We start from the raw sequence: 25,169 nt of genomic DNA on the forward strand, positions 1-25,169 counted from the left end.
ACTACCTTCAACGAAGAGAACAAGTTCCTACATTGCCAACTCACGAAGCTAATTGGCACACTCTACAAAGCAATTGGGAAGATCTTCCCTACTGAGATACTCACTACTACTCTTGGACATCAAACCATGGGTTCCAGCCTTGGAGATTTTATGTCCAGAGCAGCATGTCACTCTATCAACGGTACCGTCTTACCGTCACTTGCGTACCGAAACGCATTCAGCCAACGTCCTCTCATCAAATATCGCGATCAAAACGGCCACAGTCAATACGGCCAACTCATTTCAGACAACATTGTCCTACCGGGAGTACACCTGCTGGAATCGTATCGACCAGCAAGAAGTTTTGTCTTCCGAGTTCTGGGACACACTGTCCTTTATCACAACTATACTCTATCGCACGAACATGTGCAGGTGCACCAACTCAACTTACCTTTGTCGCCTATACACGTCAACTACAAGGCACCCGACTACGAGAAAATTCTCAACGAGCTAACTGACTCTGACTCGTTTACTGATCTACAATCGCTGCTCAGCTCTATGTCTGAAGCCAACCTTCTCAAGGAACAAATGCGACATGTCATGACAAGCCTTACTACTACTGATGAAACTATGATCAACGGATCCTACGTCGCAGACACATTCGCACACGCCGCGAAACAAACGTTACTCCTTGCTCTGTCGCAGATTACGAATCCATTTCTCTCAGCCCTTATATTCATCCTGCAACTCCTTGCCATGATGTGGGCCCTCTTCCATACCATCGGGTTTATCCGATCGACTCCGCACCATTTGCAGTATGCCAGATCCCTTGTATCCCGTATCCACGCTTGGCGCCACCAACAGCAGGCGCCAGTTGCAAGTCCACAGCTACCACGACCGTTGCCCTTGCCTCGGCGTTCTCGTGATGAACCGTCTCCGTCTGGATCTTCGGATGACGCACCACCCGCTTCATCTTCTCGTGATGATTTCGCAAACACCCACACACTTTAAGTTTCACTATGTGTATCACCTTGCTTTTCAATACCGTTAATGTCTTGTGCATGTACCTTTTTGCCGTTTTCCCTTGTCGCCGCTTTCAATTTTGTAACTGTTTTGCTTCGTTGCATGCTTAGTAGCTTATTCCTGTGCTTGTATCGTTTTCAATGGTCCAGCCTTCTTGCATGTTCACTATTCCCGCGCATGAGTTTAGCTGTCTCAACCCACACCTGCTGTCCATTCTGTCAACTTGCTGGAGACGCTTAACGACAAAGCAGGCAGAATTTCAGATAAACTTCTGCTGTACGACCTGTTCAAACTATATTTGCATACCCTGTTGCTCTCGGAGGTACCCTCTGTTATGTAGTTATTTTACCATCTGTAAGAGTTCATTCATTTGTATATAACTTCATTTTGTTGTTTGTGCTTGCCTCGCCATTGCCATCTTCAGTATGTTACATTTTACTTGTTATCTTTTTCCTTCCGTAGCGGGGGAGGAATGTGGCGGCCTGGGTGGCTTTTGTAATACCATTACGTCATTCTTGGAAACGTGTTTTCCAGTTAACAATTGGAGTTTTTAAACTTTCAGTTCCGCCACATCATTCTTGGAAATGTGTTTTCCAGTTACTTATTTGAGTTAATGAACTAGCTTTCATAAACACTGCAATTATCGTTGGAATATTTGGAAACTTGCTCTGAATAACTTCGTGTGAAAACTCCTTCTTGTACGTTACCAAGTCGCTTCCAAGAAACTGTTTCCAGCTTTAACCGAATGTAAATTGCATTGCAAACGCACTGTTTTTCTCGTTCACACGCTTTGAAATGTTCATGCCTTTTTTGTCATATATTTCCGGCACATCGCACAATGTTTTATAAGCTCGAACTTCTGTGCAAGATAGCGCAGACGTAAAGTTATAGACAGATGTAATACCGTACTACGGTAGCCGTGGTGATTGCAAATCAATAGACATCTTAATAGCAGTGGTTTTGCTATACTTCTGGTTATGCGTAAATTGAGAAAGTGTACAGCACCTACAATAAAAGCCTTTTCTGGTAAACTGTATTTGTTATAAAATAATAAGAAAGTTCGGCTGTCAATAAGGTTAGAGAATTCTAACCGCACGCAACAATAGAGTCAGATATTAATGTAGTAGGTTAACTAAAGTCAATAACGTAAGATAAGATCGATAAACTCTGCATCTGCATCTGTCGGCATCAACCTCTGCATTCCAACAACCTCGACAAACTAGCAACCTCTACAAGCCCAAACTAGGCTTAGCATATGCTGTACAGTGTACACCGTACTTATATATTACTTAGTACCAGCAATCTCCAACACATAGCGCCGTTTCCAGAATGTGCTTGAGAAACAAGACCACACTAGGCCTGCAGGCTACAGCGATGCAACTAAACCTCAAATCTGGCGACCAACTCAGCCCAACACTCGCAGATGACCAAAACAAAAAAACAGCCAGAAGCCAGTCTCCATTTTCAGGCGCCAAATCAAGTTTACTGGAACATGGCGGCTTGTGCAAGAAAACGAAATGAAGTGAGCTCGGTGGCAAGTGGTTCAAGCGCAGGAATCGAAATAATGCGGCTCGTGTTTCGCGCTACCGTTATAATGCTCTTGGGAAAGGAATTAATGAAACAGATGCTCCTGTTCAGTGGGTAGTTCTAGATTCGGGCAATTAGATTGAAATAATAACAAAAAAACAAATACAAAACGTGCGGGATCGGAACATGCACAAGGGCTAGCTCGGTAACCGGGGCTCATCTTCTCCCTTTCGAAGGGCATGTTCTCCGGCGTTTGACTGCAGATATTCCCGGCTGGCTGGGTCTAGAGTAGAGAGAGATGAGTGCTTTTGAAAAGCGCAATGAGAGTGTGGAAGATAAGAGAGAAAAGTTGCGGGTGCAGCTCATCCAGTCTCACCATCTATAGCAATTGGGCTCGCCTGCCACTCGATAATATCCAAAGCAACATAACTGACACCTTAATGGATATTAACAATTTTTCGAGTGTACATATTTCTAAGCTGCGAAGACTTTGCCTTTTGTGACATCTTTTTATAGTGATAGCGGGCGAGCGGCAAGCGAGTCTCTTATTCTGTACAACAACATAACAAAAATTATTTTAAACATCATTTAAACTCTATCGCATTCGTCACCGATTATCTAGTGGAATTCTGGATCTTAGATTATTCAGAGTTTAAACGATCTTGCGAGTCAGTGGATATAATAGGAGAATATGGGCTTGTCGTCGTCATCTCTGATGGCACTGAATAGCCGCACTGTTTACTTTGCTTAAAAGCCCATTCAACCGAACCTACGCAATCATTAAAGCTTAAAAGACTTTCAGCGTTTATCAAACCATATTGATGTTTTTGTTCAGGATATTATCATCGTTTACTTTTTGTATTCAACAACGACGCATTTGTTTGAGTCGACCTTCTTGTAAAGGATTTGTTGCGTCATTTTGGGTCAGTGTGCGATAAATGTTGAAAAAACTGTTTTAAATTTTCGTGTTTGTCACAGAGACATTAATCAAGCGTCAATTTCTTACTGCACGAACTCCCTAGTCAGAACGTCAAACGAATATGCAACAGAATAGGGCACTCGGTTATATTAAAACACTTCGTGAACTATTGTAGTCGACGACTCAACCGAATCAAACGACAACGCACTGTTTTAAACGAAAAAACTTATCGTTTTGCATTACAATTACGCACTGTGCTGTACATACAGTTGTACAATTTCAAAGGACACGTTGCACTGAACTGAGATGAGTTATATCCAAAATACGACACAATAAACATAACTGATTTTGTACTGAAAACATATAGCTTGTTAACTGACGTCGTTTACACATTATGGACCCTAGACAAATCGTTTATAGGCCTACTTGTAGCTCATTTGTTAATAATTATGCGCTATGGGCTACCAATCTATTACCTATATATCTTTAATCCAATTGGTAATTGGAATACTTGAATCCATAATTAAATGTATTTGCAACCCGCCATCTTGCCGCCTGTCACAGACAACTTTTGAGCGAACGCAACAACTAGGACATAAATAAAAAATCTTAATAAAAATTCCCGAATGCTTTGCTCATTGAATTTGACAAAGCTGAATGCAATGTAAACTGCATTGCAATGTAAACTTAACGAAATAAAACCTCGTGTCTCAAATCGGGACTCCCTTAATTAGACGTTTCCTACAGCGCAAACAATAAAATAAAGCACATGGTGCTCCTGGCTGCTGTATAGACTCCTTAAGGCTGTCTGGTTGCTGTAAACAACTTGTGCGCTTGCATCGTAAGCAGAAAAGCGCAACAGAACGCAAACAGATTCGGAGTTTTATCAGTCAACCGTGCACACATAAGAAACGTCTGTTCCTTGTAGGTAAAGCATGAATAAACGTTGTTAAGCGTATGTCGACACCGTTGAATATAAAATCGCTATAGCAACATCGAAATCAAATAAATACAAAGTCAAGTACAGAGTACAGTATGTGAACATATAAGCACATCGCTAAAAGTTCATTATCCGACCATTGAGCCAAACAGAGAAGCTCAATAACGGGCAACCGGGGGTGGATTTGTGAGAATTCATCGCTCAGTTTAAGTCGTGCAAAGACTAAAATCTTCTTCCGAGAATAATAATTCTAGTAATTCAACGTGTTTTTATTAGTTCTTTTAAATACTTTAAACAATGTTTTGTTCCACAATACAAAGGTGAAAATGTATATTATACAAGAAAGAAAGCGCACGTTGGAATGTATGTTCTATGTTTCGTCGATATTAAAATCATCGCCACTTTTGTGACGTGGTCATCCGAACATAAACGATACATGTCAACAACGACTAATGTACGACTAGTACGCATGAGCAGATTTCTTTAAGAACGACAAAACGTTCAGTTTCATCATCAGCAAAACCGGTGTAGACCTCCACATACCATTTTTGTTTGATTTCACAGCCCAGTGCTTCTGGTTTATTGCAGGGTGACTCTGGATGGAGAAGCTGGAACCCGGTTGCTTTCATCTTCAAAAATAACGAAGCACCGGCAACTGTAAGTCAAACGACCTCATGGTCAAGTGAACATGGAAATGACCGGACTGGACAGTTGGTACTGGACTGATTCAATCATAATGCGTTTATAGCATGTTGATTATAAACATCAGGCTTACTGTGATTTCCAAGCACCTGACCTTATGATTTGACAAGCACCCAATAACGAACCGCTTTAAAAATTCCATTCAATGTTATTGTGACGTTTTGTTGTCCTCACTCTTAGATTTACAGATTTACAGGCTCATCTTTTATTTAAAAACAGTTTAGTTAATTTTCATTGACACAGCTCATTTCAGGAGCTCCAATATAAAACTGACCGTGCAACTATCTGTCGAACACAAATCGAAAAAAGACACATGTGCTTAATTAAGCACGAAAAGCGCAATCGGCCGCAAGGGGGAAACACAATAAATACAGCGCAAAAACAAGTGTAACACTCTCCTCCTTCCCACAAAACAAACAACACTTGTCAGACAAATCTTCCGCTCTTGACAGTTGACACCAAACTTACCGGTATTGAGAGACAAGCGACATATAAATAAATCAAATACAAATAAATCCGTTATTACCGACCAACTACAACCAACTTCAACAACTTAAATCAAATATCACGAAATATGAAGTCAAACGTTAAGACATCTACTCCCGTCTCAATTTCGTCATAAAGAAGTCCATTAGTCACCTTCACAGCAAGTAGATTTAACGCAATCCAGTCCAGTCCGCAATCAGGATCGAAGAAAAATCATTCTATCATAATACGTGAAGATAAAATAATCTGTGACATTAAAAGCTAAATCGACCGAGATACATTTTTTACACACTTAGTTGGTCTTGCCCTGAGCAAATCTATGGCACAGTGAAAGCGAACCCGGTAACCCACTCCGACCTTTCTTTAGTATGATTGGCCCAAAATTTTTTAACGAATTTATAAAACATCATATTCCAGTCCGTTGCATGATTTGCTCCGCTGATGATTTCTTCCTCTTGGCTGAGGAGAAACACCAGGTTGTGGTTGGCTGCCCAGGAAGCATTCTCGGGGCATTCTCCATCAGTGTCGGTGAAGATATATTCTCAAGCTACCACGATGGTAGATAAAGTCGCCAGCGTAAACAGGAAGAAGGGAACAGAGGCAACGACTTAGGTGACACCAATTAGGTGACATCACGATGAAGCTTTCAGATTAACTTTTGTACCTTCTATTTAATGTAGTTATATCACAAGTTAACGATATGGCGGTTAAAGTCGCCAGCGTAAACAGGAAGAAGGGAACAAGAATAGTGAATTAGGTGACATCACAATGAAGCTTTTCACCAGCCAGCATCACCAGCCCGAATTACGTCATATACATATAACAATGTATTGAAGAAGACAATTTATGACAGTTATTCGCAGTGAAAAGGAATTAGGTGCTTGTGTGACAGTTAACATGTTGATGTGATTTGTGGGAAGCATTCCTATCGTTACTTGATAATCCAGTCTCTGTCGCAAGTTGTTTTGTCTATGCCAGGTGTCTTCAAACTACGGCTTGTCACATCATTTCATCTGTCTCGCCATTAACAGCACGGTATACATCATCTACGATACATATACGATACACTTACGTATATTCATATATAAGTATAACAATGTATTGGAGAGGACAAGTTGTGACGAAACACATAAGGAGACCTGATTGATCAGGAATTCAGGAAAGCATCCACGTTTCTATACAGAGAGTGCTTTAGAGCTACGCGCAGCACTTGTGCGTGGTTTGCCTTGTCAGTGCGTCTGTTAAATGACGTTGTGTATAATTTATGCGTGTGTGCGAAACCGAAAATATGCGACGTTGAGGTAATCTGATCCATCGGGTGTAGAATGCTGTCTCAATTACGCTCTATCAACACCAAGTGGTCAACAGATTTTTATACTGAGCAGTGGGGCTGTTATTGCGTGATTTGCATCGCATTGAGCTTTGATTGTGATAATGTGATTGTCAATCGTCAGCTTTAACGTTTTGTAGCCGAAGCCTGACTTCTCCAAAGAATGTTCTAGAAATAATTTCCCGTAATATAAAGCTTCCTCAAATGTCCGTACCTCGTGTAACCGGTATATTCGATTATCCTGTCCCTGGATGAAGCGATTATGACGTAACAATGCAGTTAAAACAAACGAACTACAAAGTCTCTTGTAACTACAGTATAGAATAGAATATACAGATGTACATAAAATGTACATGTATATAGAATAGACAGTATATAGAATATACAGTATATGAAATGTACGGTATATAGAATATACATTATATGGAATGAACATGTATATACAGTAGAATCTACAGTATATGGAATATACAGTATATACTATATAGAATGTACATGTATATAGAATATACAGTATAGTACAGCCTCCTATGACTATGGAGAAACAACGTGTTTGATATATATAGACTACTCTTATTAATTTTATTACACTTGTAGTTCATTGTTAAACACGAAATTCAAATTGTACCTTAAAATTTTGAGATGGTTTCATATTCGAATGGCGACGTGAAACCTGAAACAACTGTTTAATCTTTTACATACAAGGCAAGAACGGCACTTGCTTATGTTCAGTGGACAAAGTGGACGGTTTTAAATTCGGGCAATGTTATAAAAATATCATAAAACCCCACAACCACAGGAACTACATTTACCGATGCAACTGATGTGCAGAAGTACCACTAACACTAACACTAATCCATTCATTTTGAAAAAAATTAGAGAACTGTTAAACGAAATTCATCTCGCTATAAACAAGCCAAGAAAACGACATAATTGTTGGTAACCTAATGGACTGGTGTGATAAAGTAACTTAAGTTATTTACACACTCAATGACTATAGTTTTGATCCTGCAGCACTCACAAATATCTGCGTTAATAATCGCTTTGTTGCATAATCGTTTTGTAATAGAAGCACAATATTGACGTCACAACCGATTACACAATCGTTTTGTCAAACCCTAAATATGACCTTAATATCTTTGAGGTTAGCAATTTTGCTGATTCAATTTGCAGACTTTACAGCTGTATTGAAGATTAACCGGCATTTTGCTGAAGAAATATTTGGTTAGTCTAACTTGACATCATACAGCTACCAGGTAATGTCTTGTCAGTACAGTATATTGGTGATGTATTCATCACATAACTCGAGATTAGAGCTGAATTGTTTTATTTAATAACCAGAACCGAATTACCAGAAAAAGAAAAAATGACGACAACAATGTTTTTCCAAGTTTGCCAAATTAAATCGCACCATATTTTACAACAAACTAAGTAGAGTTTTTAAGCACAGATTCCATGATATTCTGTGCCAATACATTTTCTAAGTATTAGCTTAGTTATATTGGCAGCGTTATGAACTACTCGGTGGTTGATTGACAGCATAGTTTGATTGACAGGTGTGCAGCAGAAGAAATTATTTTGAAAAAAAAATATCCAGGGACTAAGGTGGTTGCTTTTTTTCAGTATTTCAAAAATAAGCGTGTGAAAGGGAAATCACCTAATGCGAGAGGGGGACGTATCAATGCTGTTTTTGCCAACACCACATGTGATGGTGTTGTACGTGCAGGCGATAGATACGAGCGGGCACGAGTTTTGATAATCATCAGCTATTAACAAGCTGTTGACAGAGTATAGCATAGTAGCACATAGCTAGTGTGACGAAAAAAGAACACACACTCTAACTATCATAAAAGTAACACAATACTGTAATATACGGTAATGACAAGTATGAACAGTAATACAAGTAATGCAGTATTAGTGATGATGTGCATTATTTTAATAATTTGTTCCAGTATTCAATCGCTTTTACTTTATAAATATGAAGTTTTATGTTTGGATATCACATATTTTTATTCGCTGCCACCACTAATCTATAGATTTTATATTAGCGGATTGATTAGAATCACGTTTTATGCATTTTGGACGGTTTTTATGGTTGCATCGTTGATGTGTTTCTGTGAGAAATCTGCAAATATTTCCAATTATGCGCTGCGTGTTTGTCCTCGTTGCTCTTGATAATTCACTTTGTTTGTGTTCGTGCGTCACTCCTCAGGCAATTGCCGCTTCTGTGCGTGTTCTATCCCTGTGTCTGGTGCGCAAGTGCGTTGGAATTCATTCCACGTTTGGATGAGCGACCAAACGGACGTGTTTTCGTAACAGTACGCCCTTAATTGTTTTCGTTCCTCTTGAAGTGGAAGTGGAAAGGAACAGGAACTGCGTTTCCCCGCTTTTATTTGACTTTTTATAACACGTTTCCTTGCTTCTCTGTCACTCGACTTCAAACTGCATATTTACATCGATTGATTAATGACCAAATTCACTTGTACGTTGCAATAATAGCTGTAGCATTGTACATACATTGTGTTGCAGTCTTATGCTATTAGTTTAGTACGAAGTCTTTTTATGTCAGGATCTTTTTGTAAATAATAAATATATATAAAAACTCTAGTTTAGTACTAGCAGGTGATAAATAGATGCTACAGACTCGTGGGCTAATGTCTATTCTACGACACATGTTACGTAATAATGGTAATAATGGTAACCACTACTACTAGGGAACGCTGTGCTACCTGCAAAAGAATTTAATTGGTTCAACGTTTCGAAAGTCCGCAAAATTTAGGTTGAGTTTAAGATCAGTAGATTTGGTGATCGGTCAGTTCAACTGTGACGCAATAGACCCTTTCCGAGTTACTGTCTGGGTGGCAAGATTTTTTCTATCGTCCGTACTTGGAACGGAAATTGTCGACCCACAGCTTTGGTTCATTTTTAAACGACAAATGTTCTGGGTATTAGATTGTGTGATTGATTGGACGGCGCGTTTGAATGTAATAATTTGGCTTGTATTTACTTCTAGTTGATTATTTTAAACCAGTGGTCTTCAACCTTTGTTGTGAAATCACCTCTTTTTAGGAGTTCTGGATCAAAATTGCCCCTATGATTATTTTTCTACTACTGTAGGCCTATTTCCTTCTTGCGATGTACAATTTCGCTTTGAAATTATCACAAAACGGAAAGAACAATCAGAATCAAAGCAAGTATGACCTTATGCAATAAAACCGCGGTAAATAAAATAGATGCATAATTAAAAAATCACAAATTGTAAGACAATGACAACCGCGTCTTATCATGTTAATATTATCATGAAATATGTGCGCTGATATACACTAACACCAAGAATGAGCTACGATTTATTCAGAAATTAGTAATGCACTTTACCGGCTGATAATAATAATTAATCGGAAGCCGATCCAAAACGTTGTAGAGATGTCCACACTGATTGATAGCTTCGTTTTTCTTGATGAATTTGTCTTCCATTCTTCCTTTGAGCTATGCTTGCAGCTTGCTGGTGTTGGCCAGTATTGTCATCAGCCGTAATCCATAACGCCAGTAGCATGACAGTCATCGTTCGTCAGCAAAAATTCTTTCAACTGGATACTTCGAGAATTTTTTGAAATTTCTGCCGCAAGTCGCTCGTTAACAAACGGTTAAACGCAATTTGTATCGCGATCCTTATCTGATTCCAATTTGCACTTTTTAGAAAAATACCTTTCATAAATCGATTTTTTCAGAAGTGCAGTGTTTATGTTCTGTGTACAAGAAAGTCGGGTCACCATAAATGTGGGGATGGCGATGTTGATTGTTTTAGGTTGGCCTAAAACCAAAGGCTTTAGTCTTCCTTTTAGAACTCTTTGACTATTTTATCTTCGACCCTGTTGCATATGCTATCTCTGCTCGTTTCTTCAAATTAGCACAACATTCATAAAGTCTAAATTGTTATATTCCAAAGTATAGTCGTAGTCACATCAGAAACAATTTCATATCAATTTTCTATTCCGAATAGAGCTATCACTTGAATTGAATAATGAATAAGCGAGAAGGGAAAAACATAAAAGACTGAAGAGAGCGATTACGAATAGATCGTATTTTTACAATAATAACTAAAATCTAACATTTTCTATGTCACCGAGGTTCTTTACCACCAGTACCATCTAACTTCATACACTTTAAAATGTGACGCTACTTAAAAACACTCATATGCTACGTCAATATGTCGGTTTAGGGATTCACTGTTTGAATAACATGTTTAACCAAGGACAATAGAACTTACTAAATATTACGTTTCATCTAACTGGAGAACACACAATCGCTTATTAAAATGCCAATTATATAACTTATTACAATCGCCACATCACACTGAACTTTTCAAATTAACGTTTTGTAAAGACTAAGGCAAACCTCAAGAAAGGTTGTTCAACAGTACGGACACAAACCTTGCTGTGGTGACAAATCATTCTACCGCTGATGCCGTCACAGGCGGTACACGTTCTAGACTCAACATCTCTGAGTCGACTATTTTGTCAGTTCGAGGCAAACGACAGAAAGTGCTGCCTGGGAAGACCAGGTTTCTACCAAAGGAGTCGGAACCACCAGGAGCAACAAATAAATTTTAAATTTAACCGGTGGCCAACGAGTTATTTAAAACAAAATAAACGCCTCAAGCTTTATAAAGGCAATACATGGTTGTTGGGACCAAAAAATGCTGAAATATAACGGAAATGATGACGTATATGCTTCTGTAATGAAACTTCTAACTATAGAGTAGGAATAGTCAAGATACTCTCATTGATTATTCGACGATTATTACGTCACAATGAAAACTAATAAATTCACATAACCCTTATTAAATATTATTTCACAATTGTTGACATAAGATAGCAAAGAATCGATGGTGTTACGTCATTAAACAATCATCATTATTTACGTAATAGATACATCACAATATAACAGCAGTGCGCATGTGACATAGTTTTAGAAACTCTGGAAGGAATAAAAAGTTCTTGTAGTTTCTTTCCTTGCTACGTGGTAGGAAGCAGCCAGCACTTGAGTAACTTAAAATAACGTCATTAAAAATCAAACAGCTCAAATACACACGTAATAATGACGTAATAACGCTCATAATGAAACTCATGATGACGCTGAATATGTTTGTACAACAATCAAAGACTCACACACATATTTCATGATAATAATGACGTAATATTGACGTAATGTGGTGGTTACATTCAAATCACTTTTTAAATTTATCCACACATTCTAGTAAAGACTTTGCTGATTCTTCATCATTCTTAGAAAATAAAAGTTCGGCGGCTGCTATGAGACTAAAGCATAAGTCATTGCGTTCATCAGTTGGTGGTGATAAGCTCGTTGCCATGGTGACGAGTTCATTGCAGATAGATTTGATGTCACCATCCAGATTGAGAAGAATCATCAATCGTAAGCTTGATAACATGTTCCAGAAGCGGGGAAGTCCCGTCAAGTGCTTTTGTTTTTGAAGGAAGTTGTAAACGTCACTTTTTTTCTTCCTCGTCACGGTTGGATGGTCTTGGTACAAGTCGCACAAATCTATGAAACAAAAACAATTATAGTCACAATTATACAAAGCTAATATTGATGAAAAGTAATTTATCCAAAAGCTTGTATAGCTGGGACAAAGGTGTCCAAATGCATGTTGACGTCACAATAAATATATTCTGACGTAACAACTGAAATAATTAAACAGATAATTTAGTCGAATGAAAAATACGAAAAAATTTAACAATTAACCACATATAGACATGGTGCCTGTCATTTTCCATAATAAATAACTGAGCACGTGCAATAAGAACAAAGTTTACTCGCGAGATAAAGATCGCTACAGTCAGAAATCATTCAGGTTATTGACACAAGTAAAGATTATCTCGTTGTTAACTGCAAATTAGTGGCGATTTCTCCAGATGCTTCCCGTCTCAGCCTGGTACGTCATAACATGTGTTTTGCAAGGACATTCAGTTAACCCTATCCTAACCAGGCTTACGAGTTTACTAAAAAATTAGGTGTGGCCGACCCCGCACACACATTTTCAATCGTTAATTACTAGAAAACTATGCGTCGTAGACTGATGAGATTTTGACACGTTAGTAGAAAAATCATCTGGCTTCCTGTATACATCATAATTGTAAAACTAAAGAAAGTGAATTTAGTGTAAATTCAGTATTTCTAAAAGTAATACATTTCTAGAAATTCTTCTTGTTACGCCGCGCCCCCGCTGTGCGGAAAACCAGCTGACCGCGAGAAGAGAACGAAAGAGAATAGTTAGTCAAGTTATTGGTGCGTAAATGAGTAATACGCTTCAATGCGGAGAGCAGAGCAAAGCAGAGGAAAATTATGAAAACATCGCAATATCTTAAAAATTACAAAATCCAACTTTATCAAACAAACATGGACAGATAGCTGAACATTTTTTAAGAAAAGTCACCAAATTTCAAGTTTCTACAGCAAACAATGCAACTGTACGTCACGTTTTGCTATGACTGTGTGCGGGAGAAGCCAAGCCTAGTTAGAATAGGGTTCAGTAACAAACGTGACGTCACAATATACAAAAATATTTACAACAGAGAAAAAAATAACTCGCTAATTCTAACTAACTAACTAATTCTTTGTAACACTTTTTTGGCCTTCCGCTATCCACCGATTCCACTGTTCACGCAATTTCGACTTAAAGATTTGTTTAAACTAACGTCCAGTGGTTGTAACATACGTGTCATGTCCCCGGGAATAATTGCAAAGTCGGTTTTCATTTTCTTTAACTGATCTTTGACCTCGCTTTATCGGTGGCATCGGAAGCAAAACAAACAACGATCGTTGCTTACGTAGCCCTCCTGGTCGTCTGCTCAAACAGTTTCAATCCAATCACGTGTTAGACTGGGATCGAACCACCTTTTTCGTTCACTCGTACATCAATGCCGGTTGGTAGCTTCTCTTTCGCTTTTCCGCTTGAAAACAACACAAGGTGGCAGTTTTGCGCCGTCACCAGTTACCGGAAGCATCACAGTAAAATGATTTTTATCATTGCCTGTCGTTCTTATGTGGACAGATTTTCCACCCTTGAAATTGAGTGTTGGTTGATGTGGAATATCGAAGGTCACCGAGGTCTGGTCAGCGTTTCCAATTTGAGAGAAATCGTATTTCTTCTCGGCACGTCGTTTGATTATGAACCGCTGGAATTGTCCTAGCTCATGTTCGAAATCGGACGGTAGTTTCTGGGCTATGTGGGTGCGACGACGAATTGAGAGTTCATGACGTTTTAGAAAACCCTGACTCCATCCAACACTTACTTTAAAGTTGCTAACTCACCACAAGTAATTTATTACTTGCCGTGTTAATTCAAGACGAAAAAGTAACGTAACAGAAAAAGGCGAGATTCAAAAAGTGTAGACCAGTGCTTCTCAAACCGGGCCACTTGGCTCACTAAAGGGGGAATTTTGAGTTCCAGGAAGGAAATTTGCACTAGGGAGGAATTGGGGAGGAAAAACTGAAGATGAAAAAAACCATAATCTTTTAATTTTATTTGTAACAGAAAAATCCGCACGAAGAGGTTGTTTAGATAGATGTCTGCAATAGTGCGTGAGGACAAGCTTAACTGCAGTGACTGACGTTATAAACGTGTCTGTTTGGTTCATAATGGCTGTTGTTTTCTCTTTATTGTTAGTAAGGTACGTATAGCACTAGCTAGTAGGTAAGGTACAGTAGATTAGATAGATCAGGATTAGGAGGTTTATTAGATTGGTTACATTTAAATTGCTTCGCTTTCATTGTGTAAATGGCTGCAGCATTCAAAAAGGGGAAGAAATAGACTGCTAGCTAATTTTTTCTAATGGACAGTAGTTTTTAACAAAACTCAACAGTAACGAGTAATAATTGCTTTCCTAATGTTAAGTACTTATTACAGATACTTCGCTTTTACTTTTCAGCAGTGCGAAAGCAATACTCAAATATATACGTAGACTGTAGAGTATTTTAAACTCAAAATGCCAAGAAACAGACTTTTTTTGGGGGGGGAATTGACGGTGTTTGGGTTGTTAAGGGAGGAATCGAAAAAAAACTTTGAGAACCACTGGTCTAGACCGTGAGGGAACGCAAGAAAGTGGGTGCGGGTACATCAAACAAAACTTTTTCTCCACTATTGTTCGCAAAACAATGAACAAAACAAGTCATCCAGTTAAGTAGAGCGCGATTAAACAAAGGTGACGTCATAATATACACAAATATGTCCAAAAGAGAACAAATTGCCACTTTCAAGCGATTGCAACAGTCTAACACAGCGGTTGCTAAAGTATGGGTCGCTAACACAAATAAACAACATGTTGGTTCCCAAACAAGGGTCGCGAAGCGTCAAATAATGGGTCGCACCAAGGCGATGCAAACCTATGTTTGTAATAAAATACATTGTTCCATAGTGAGTGGATCAAATCACCAATGCTTGTCTGTATGTCTGTAGCGTAGGCCCATAGCTAGTTGAGAAAAGAGTAGATTGCTGACATTGCAAACGAACTTAGCAACTGTTAGGTTATGCAATCGCTATTTTTTCGTCTAAAAATGCGTTGTTTGAAGCTTGGACCGCGAAATGTTCATCAAACTCGAACTTGGGTCGAGCTCAAAAAAGTTTGGGAACCGCTGGTTTTACAGGTCGCATGTTTGATTTGCTTATTATGACGTAATTAAGACGAGACAATCGTAACGCTAAGATTTTATTTATTACGTAATATGTAGAAAATAAAGAAACGGATATGACGCGCTGTGCAGATACTTTGCAACATAATTTAATAAAACGTAAGAATTTATATTGCAATTGTGTCATAGTGATGTCATTTCCTGAAATGTTCAATGGGAGGAATTGGGTTCAATTACGTATATATCTATGACGTAATAAATGACAATAGCATCCAAGTTCAAACATAGACAACAAGTATTTTTATTTCTTACTATTAATTGCGCTGTGAATCTCTTTCATCTTCAATTGCTCGCTCTCACCTTCCACTTCCTGCTTTGCGTGAAATGATTTGATGAAAAACGTCTCAGCTTCCTCGTGTTGTTTGTTGCGTTTGTAAAAAACACCTAAATAATTATAAATCAATGATTATATGATAAAATATTTTAAAATTTAAAAAATTGATTGTCAATCATAATCAACAATGACGTCATAATCATCAATTCATAAACCAACAATGAATTAATTGTTATTTTAAAACATAAATTGCTATTTGGCCACGAAGTTGTAAATTAACATACGAACCTATATTATGGCAGCATGTTGAGTACAACCACATCTTCCTACATTCATCGCCGAATGTGGATTCCAATGTGGTGATGGCCGGTTGGAGAACTTCGATTGCGTGCGAGTATTCAGAACGATAACAACGGCACAATGCGATGATCATCCAACATTGAACTTTCGATATTGCCGCCAACTTTTCATCATCGACTTTCACTGATTGGATGGATTGAACGAAGTCAGTCATATGTGAAATCACAGGACGACATGTGGTTCGTTGCAGTTTTTTGTATCGGAATATAAATTGGTGACATTCAAATGCGCATCTCCCCATCAGTTTCACTTTCTCAGTAGGATCATCAATCTGTTTGTGAAGATCACCTGCGCACAATACAAGTTTGAGTAATCTTACTTGAGTTTGTTCAGTGCTTAAGAATGTTTAACGTTTGAGTAAGATCACCTGCAAGCAACAGAAGTGTCAATATTGTCGATGAATATTTCTCATGACTCAGAGTCGACATGAGATCGATGATGTCATTTCCGACATCGAACGCGTCTTTTCCGGTTAAAGAAGTGCTCTTGATGGTGGAAATTAAACTTTCACAAACCGTCAGTGCTTCGTCTATTTTTTGATTTGAAATCAGATCATTTATGGATGAGATTTTTCCACTCATAATTTCCAACCCTGCATTGAAAAGGAATCAAAAGATTTACTTTCAAATAATCAATTTTTAACCATGTTTTAATATCGATGCTTTAAATATAATTTTTTGCTCTGTATTATACAGCGATGAGAAATAGGCATGTTACATCTCTGTAATAAAATTATCCTTTATCTGAACAGGCCGATTTTATTGTTAGTGACGTCATAAGCAAGGTCTTAACTAAAGATAACAGTTGGATTATATTAGTGAAAGTCCCGGACGTAAGCCGAAACTGATTAAACTTGTCGTTGGGGATTTGAGAGTTGTCAGAATGAAATAATTTTCGTGATGTTACTTTTTGCCATTCACATTGGATAAGTTGCAAACGCAAAAATAACTTTAAAACGTTTTCGAAAAAACGAGCGAAAAGCATCATTTGTTATTATATAATTCTCTTAGGTTTATTGTTTTCGTTGCAAATGTTTTGGCTTTGGAACATTTTTGATTTGCTAATTGTGTTTCTTGCATTTCTTAACTTTGGCCACCTTAGGTCTATTGCCTGCAATCACATATCCTTCATATAAGTCAGACCTCGTTCATCCGGACCACTTTGTTTCGTCATAAAGTGTCGCTTTAGCGGGGTATCTGGATTATCGGAAAGCAAAAAATTGATCAATCTAGCAAATGCAGCTCCGTGTTTAAAAAGCAGTATGCATCTTACTCCAATTCTAAGTACCGAGTTTCCGGCTGGACAGCAAATAAAACAAAATTATATTTTTTTGTATGATTCAACCCAGTGTCGAACCACAGAACTACCGTATTAAAGACGAATGCTCTAATCACGAAGTTATCTCCACAACTAAATTTTATTTACAAAGCCCAATGCTGTGTTGCACTGCTTGACACTAAAACAAATTTCAAATCAATAAAGACTGTTGGAGAAGTTTAAAGAGTGAAATTGCAACATTATTATGCGTAGTTAATGGGTTATTATTTTCATTAACTAACTACTGTATCTAGGACAATCGTGAATCATTTTCGCTTCACTCTTAATAATCCGGTTTATCGGATTTTATTGCTATTTATTTGCACATTTGTTCCAAAACATTTGTTTCGGAGTCGGACAGCGGGGTTTCCGGATTAAATGGGTAAAATGCATCATAGGAAGAAATCCGTTCCCAGCAGCTTTGTGTCGTATAATGGGAATTGCTATATACCACTCATTTATCAAAGGAAATGTCCTAGCAATGTTTCTTACTCTAACAAGATTATTTATTTACCTTGAGACCTTCCATCATCATCACTAGCTCCATCTGCTGGTTTATCCTCTGGCATTGCTTCTGTGACAGTCTGGGCAGCTAGAAATAAGATTAAGAACAAAATAAACGATGAAATCATAAGTGTAGTGGTGTTTATGATAAGCGTGCACGTGAATATGATTCATGATAACTTATCATTGATAAGTTACCTGTTTACAGAAATAGTTTAAACTTATCTAAAAACAACACATGGACTTTGATCTGTAGATAATTATTAAATACATAATCATTACATGTGAGGCATGATTCAATGAATAAACCTCAAAAAGTAGATAGAATCGGAGTAGATAGTCTGGTTTTTCACTGCGCTGTGCTACGGTATAGTTTGGACAGTAATGTCATTGTCAACCATTGTTTGGAGCTAACTACGATTTAAACTACTAACTACGATTACCGCAAGATGGCGCACAATACTACGATTGAGAGTAAATTATTTATTACGTGTTATTTGTTACGTTCTGTTCCTATCATAGATCGTGGCAACTATCATAAGTATCGTATCGTCCGACAAGTACTTCAACAGTTGCAAACCAATCAGCTTGATGACTCTTGTGATGAGGATGAATAAATTTAATTGCAAGATGAGGAGTTTGTTCCTACTCGCAATGCTGAAGTAGAAAGTTCTGCCAGTGATTCAGACAGCGGTGACAATGAGAAAAGCTCAGTTTCTGTAAATATTCCTTCTGGAAGTGATAAATCTGCATCTCAAAATACTTTCGGGCACTTGACAGCACGAAGCGGAACTGTGTTGAAGAACATAACGGGTGTTCCAGCTGTGGGAAGAGTTTGTGCGGCTAATGTGTTTTCAGAACGTCCTGGCTCAACGTCTTATTGTCACAGATTTGTTGTGAACGGTAGTCACAGTGCTTTTTATCTGTTTATAGATAAAGAAATGTTCAGGAGAGTCCAAAAGCATCAACCACGGAAAGAAGGATGATGACAATTTTGATTGATCCCTCGATGAGCCTGGAAAGTTTTATAGGTCTCTAAGGTGCGTGAGGTTTCCAAGTTACTCGAGGCATGTTGATTGGGAAGAATATGCAAGGAAAGCAACTTTGGAGCAAGGGATTGGGACAACCAATCTTTGGAAATACCATGAGCCGTGATAGGTTCAACAAAATTATGAAGTATTTGAGATTCAATAATTTTTTTCAATGATGACGAACGAGACAAACTGACAAGTTTTGCTTGATTTCCCAGGTGTGGAATTAATTTATAGAAAATTGTCAGAAATGCTACGTGACAAGCTTCGATTTGGCTATTGATGAACAACTTTTCCCATGTAAAGCCAGATGCCCTTTTATACAATATATGGCTAACAAGCTTGATAAATTTGGAATGAAGTTCTGGCTTTTGGCCGACACTCAGATAAAATACCTGTGTAACGGAAAATTGTATTTAGGAAAAGATGCTCGCTGAAGCAGATGTAACGATCTTCCGGGTGATGTGTGCTTGACACTTTACAGCCACATTACGAAAAGGGCTACCATGTAACAACTGACAACTATTTTTCCAGTTTAAAACTAGCGGAAGAAATCAAGCAGAGAAAAACAATAATTCTAGGCACTATACGAAAACAATGACGAGAGGTGCCAAACGGTGACCTGGTAATAAAAGACAAGTCATTACATGCTTCTGAGATCTTTTCTTTACCATCCGATTTTAACTTGACAATATACAAAGCTAAGAAAAACAAACTTGTGTACACCCTCAGTTCAATGCACAAAAATGTAAACGTCGATGAAGGCCACAGAAAGAAACTTCCAGAGACAGTACTATAACAAATCCAAGGTAGGCGTGGACCAGATGGCTTGATACCACACCAGCAAAAGTTCCACCAGACGGTGGCCGGTTGCTGTGTTTTTCAACATACTCGACTGTGCCTGCATAAATGCTTACATCAAATACTGTCTAACAACGAAATTGAAGATATCAAGGAGACAGTTTTTGCTTGAGCTCATAGAAGAACTTTGCAAGCCAAAAGATGGAATGTGCTCCATAACTTCCTCCCCAGCAGTGGTTCAGACATACAGCACTGCAGCTACCAGTGCTAAAACACACCAAGCTCGAAAAACAAAGTACACTTGTTGAAGTACACCAAGGTTGGAAAAGAAAAGAGTTGAAAAAAGAGAGTAAAAGTTTGTGTCATGCAGAAAAAAATCCAGTTCTTTCGGCTCCAGCGGGAAAGTGTGTGTGTGTGTGTAAAAGTGTGCTGTGGTAAACACATATCGAAAAACTAACAATCGTAAAATGCAACAACTGTGCCAATTGTGCGTTATATGACGATAAGTGCATCACGGAAGAGCACATCATCATTTCATGGAAGAGCACAAGGAAACATAATCATATTTTATTCCTTATCTGCAATTTTCCAGATATTTTTCTTACTTTAACAGCTTTCCCCTTTTACCTGAAGACGTTTTAACATCACTTGAAGTCTCACCAGCTCCATCTGCTGGTTCCTTTCTTGTCAGTTCTGCGTTAGGAGCAGCTGGAAATGAATTTCAGAATAAACTGACATAAAAATAAAAAATAGAAATAGTACAAAGACCAAATTATGGTGAACAATTAATTATGATAAGCACTAACACTAAAGAGACACTTGCAAAGTCTCGTGTTTACAGAGAGACAACTTAGACACATGTGAAAAGTTAGACCTGCACGTGTATTGGGTGTGTTCCATACAACTGAGCGCTTTGGAAATCCAGGCATCGTTTTAGATTGACCCGATGATGCTTCAAATAATTTGATGCGATCTTTGACTGATGTTCTTCCAGTCGACGATTTTATAGTCGACGTTGTTTGCTCTAGAAATAACATGGATGAGAAAAATCATATCAACTAAAATTTCAGCTGTGTAGGAGCAGTATATGATGCAAATTTCTCTGTACAAGAGCAGAAGAAAAAACTTGTATTGAAACTGGCAACGCATTTTGGAAAATTAGAAATGTTTTTGTTAAAACAAAAGTCAAATGCTAGAAAAAATAATTTCTAGTAATCGAGGATGGTCACATATGACGTATGTTGTTAGCCTGTTGTTAAAATGTTAAAATGTTGTTAGCCTGATGTTTAATATCGATTTAAGATTAAACAAAAACAAGTAAAAACAAACTCAAATAAAACGGTTGCTAGTTCCTTGACTTTAGTATTTATTTTTCACAACCAACTGGTGTCCAACAGTTTGTTCCTAACTCTAATATCTAATCATTTATCTTCTATTGAAATTTCTTCCAAACATGATTGTTGCAAACTATACTACCAATATAAGAGCATTGTTGCTTACTTCGCCAGCATTTTCCGCTTACCTTGAAATATTTCGTCATCACCATCTGCTGGTTCATTATTCTGCTTGAAGTCTTTTACAGTCTCAGCAGCTGGAATAGATTTTAAATGCCCAGAAATTTCTTCTTTTACATCTGGGGATTCCCGGGTTGTGAGAGTAGAAGAACCTGCATTTACTTCATCCTGGATGGATGTGGAAGAGGTTGAGGAAGATTTCTCTGTTGGTTAAACAAGTAAAGTCAGGGATGAAAATATGTGTCAACATGCATAATTGCATATGTCGGATGTAACTGTCAAGGAAGAGCACAAGCAAACATAATGTTTTTATTTTTTCACTATTTTTAATTACTTAGATGTTTTTCTCTGAATTTCTCTATTTACCTGAAGATATTTTGGCAACATCACTTGCAGTCCCACCAGCTCCATCTGCTGGCTCATTTTTTGGTTTTATTTTTGTGACAGCATGAAGATCTAGAAATGATTTTAAAATAAATCGATTACGAAAAGAATTCACAGTAAATTGTGCGTCTTGTTTTAAGCTCACATCTACTTCAGTCTCTAAACTTGTTAGGTTGTTATTTCTGGGGTGTGAAGAGCAATCATGGGTTTAACTTTTATCTATCTAAAGTTGGTAACTTGAAAACTAACGATGATGAAACGGTTAAGCAATCAACTTCTATTGTAGACTTTTGTAAAAGCACTTGAATAAAAAAAATACAAATAAATACTTAAACGAAATACTGACTTGGTATAATTTGCTTTTGAATTGGGGATTCCCAGATTGTGAGAGTGGAGAAACCTTCATTTACTTCATCCTGGATGGACGTGGCAGAAGTTGATTGCTCTGTAGATGAAACAAGGAAGAGTAAACAATAAAAATCTGTATCATTACACTTATGTTGGACATAGTTCAATGAATAAACCTTTAAAGTTAAGAGGAACGGTTTGTTTCAAAACGTTAAACAAATGAACAACATAATATATGTTAAATAGGTAATAACAACCGAAAAAACCTGATCTTGGTGGATAATTGGTATTGGTTGTTAAGGGTATAGGTTGGCATAGCATATGTAGTATAGTAGTGTACTGTTGGAAATGTATATAGTGTAGGTTGATAGGTACAAATCATATAATTGATAATAAATCATATACCAGTTTGAACATTTTCCACCAAACTAATTTGATCAGGGGATGTTGCTTGTTTCATAGCTGGGGATTCCCGGGTTGTGAGACTAGAGGGACCTGCATTTACTTCATCCTGGATGGATGTAACAGACGTTGAGGAAGATTGCTCTGTTGGTTTTGAGAATAAAACTTTGAAAAAATTTTTAATGAATAAATACTAAGCTTATAAATTGTTTGTGTTTAAAACTTTACAATATAATAAGATTGCAACATTTGATTAAAAAGTCAAACATTGAAGCAACCGGAACACCTGATGTTGGCAAATAAGCAGTAGATGGTTGTGGTCCTACTTCAAACGGAGATGAGAATTCACTCAGCTCTATTTTCACACTGCTTGGTGTTGGTTCAGGCTCCTCATTCTTTTTAAGATCAGATATGTGGTAGGTGATGTCAGATTTGTTCAACGAACGCAGCTTTTCATCAATTTCATCATAGACTGGAAATCACAAAACACAAAAATGACGACGACAAATAAAGAAAAAAAAAACACATTTTATCCAAATTTACATTCAAATTTAAATAGTGCTTTATCAATTCATCATAAAATTATCAATTTCATCATAAACTGAAAATCATGAAAACAAAAAAACATTGCATTAATAACAACAAATAAAGAACAACACAATCATCCAAATTTACTTTCAATTGTAACTGGTACTTAATACTAAACATAACGGCAATATAGTTATATGACATGCTTTGTATTTAGGAATAATATGATAGCATACTTAATACGTGCTATTTACCTTGTTGTATATCTGGTCGATTCTTCGCCTCGAAATCCCAGCATCGAACCATGATATCTTTTAAGAACTTAAATATCTCAAGATCTTCAGGTTTATCTTTCAATGATGACTCAACGTCATCAAGATATTTTTGGTTTGGCTTTTGGCCACGATGGATAATTAGGTTGATAATTATACCAGGGTTGACAGGTTCATCAGAAGAAAATGCAGGATGCCTGGTGAGGATTGCATAGAGCACCATCCCATAGCTAACATATAAAATACAAGAAATGCTGTTGTTTTACTTTTACTTCACTGTTTCATTCACAAAAATAAGAAAACTTTTTCCCACCTATACACATCCATACTTGGCTTTTTATCACTTTGTATGTTTCCCAAAAGCTCTGGTGCAGTGTAGAATGGAGTATGCTGAGTAGTTGAAGTTATCGTAAAAGATCCTCCGGTAACTCCTGTTGCCGTGGTAATAGCAACGGAGCCAAAATCTGCAATCTTCAGCATCAGGTCTGGTGTGAGCAAAATGTTTTCTGGTTTCAGGTCACAATGTACGTAGGATCTCTTCTTATCATGGTGGTGCAAGTAACCTAAGCCGTCACTTATTTGATGGGCAAATCGGAGCTGTAGGAGCAATGGAATGTCCGCTATATCTCCTTGGAGCCACAGACAATCATCCAAGTTGCCAGCTTCAACATATTCCATGATGATTCCAACACAATTGTTCCATTCTGTGATGCCATGAATAGCAACAATGTGTTCGAGTCGATAAAGAACTTTCATTTCTCTCTCAACACTGAAAATATGAAAAGGTTAAAGCTAAGTGCCGATAAATGTTATATATAAGGTGAGCATAGCCTGTAACTTATGCACATAGACATCCAACTACAACTATAGTTGTAATCAAATTGAGTTTGAATGAATCAAGTCTAATCAGGTTATTGTTTCATATCCTTGTTTATTTCAAATCCCTTAAAGTGTACGTTGTGATCTACAGGAATATACTGTTTACTTTTTGCATTTTCTTGAAAATTTTTCAGAACTGACTGCATTATATGCCAAGTCAACAAGTCATTTTGTTAGATTCTGTTACGTAACCGTATTAATGTAAAATAAAGTTGTTTCTTCTTACTTTTTCATAACTTTTTCCATCTCTTTGGAAAGTCCTTCAACTTTAAAACATTTAGCAACGACTCTTCCCAGTTGATCATGGATGCATCTTCTAGCTGTAGCAAAACTTCCTCTGCCCAATAAATCCTCTTTATCCCAACTCGTCTTCAAACTGGATGCTTTGTAAGATTGAAATGACGTAGTCACTTTTGTTTTTTGTTTCGTAGCACTCAAAACTTGAGCCATGTTTGGATAATTCAGAATTCTTCAATATTTAGAAGTATTCCAAAATTTACATACTTAAAATTTTTACTACATCATAAAACTTAGAAATTAGCTGACGAGCTTATGGATATATTAGTTGGATGAATCTCATGGATGGCTTAAATTTTATATTAGGCTTTTTTTTGTTGACTGCTGTTGATTTTATCAACCTCTAGTTATGTTTTCTTCTCTATTCTTGTTCTCTATTATGTTATGTTCTCTATTCTTCTCTATTCTGTTTTCTTCGCGATTTTCACAAACAGATCAACACATGTAGGATGGAGGTGTGATACGAGTTTGGTAATTGTGTACCTATGTTATCTATGTTGCTGAGGCTTACAGATCATCTTATGTTCAAGGGCAGCTTACAATCGAGTCAATAATTTTGTTGAATTAGCAAATACATCAATTTGTCACAGAAGAATCAAGTGCATCATGAATACAAACTTTGTACTGGAGGTTAAAAACACAA

The 25,169-nt window shown here is 37.4% G+C and overlaps 1 protein-coding gene across 1 annotated transcript in view; it reads right to left on the minus strand.

Annotated features, from left to right (window-relative positions):
• LOC143452423 (uncharacterized) overlaps nucleotides 1–24,822 on the minus strand; it is a 91,604-nt gene extending 66,782 nt beyond the window's left edge. The window contains exons 1-10 of the mRNA XM_076953386.1: nucleotides 24,456–24,822; nucleotides 23,664–24,119; nucleotides 23,333–23,580; nucleotides 22,837–23,022; nucleotides 22,554–22,694; nucleotides 22,147–22,245; nucleotides 21,783–21,872; nucleotides 21,425–21,619; nucleotides 20,777–20,926; nucleotides 20,530–20,610 (exon numbers count right to left, since the gene is read on the minus strand). Coding sequence (XP_076809501.1) covers nucleotides 20,530–20,610; nucleotides 20,777–20,926; nucleotides 21,425–21,619; nucleotides 21,783–21,872; nucleotides 22,147–22,245; nucleotides 22,554–22,694; nucleotides 22,837–23,022; nucleotides 23,333–23,580; nucleotides 23,664–24,119; nucleotides 24,456–24,679 — 1,870 coding nt within the window. The 5' untranslated portion in view covers nucleotides 24,680–24,822. The remainder of the gene's footprint in view (nucleotides 1–20,529; nucleotides 20,611–20,776; nucleotides 20,927–21,424; nucleotides 21,620–21,782; nucleotides 21,873–22,146; nucleotides 22,246–22,553; nucleotides 22,695–22,836; nucleotides 23,023–23,332; nucleotides 23,581–23,663; nucleotides 24,120–24,455) is intronic.
• Nucleotides 24,823–25,169: the final 347 nt, after the last annotated feature.

This window comes from Clavelina lepadiformis, chromosome 4 (genome assembly GCF_947623445.1).
Source record: "Clavelina lepadiformis chromosome 4, kaClaLepa1.1, whole genome shotgun sequence".
Taxonomy (NCBI): domain Eukaryota; kingdom Metazoa; phylum Chordata; class Ascidiacea; order Aplousobranchia; family Clavelinidae; genus Clavelina; species Clavelina lepadiformis.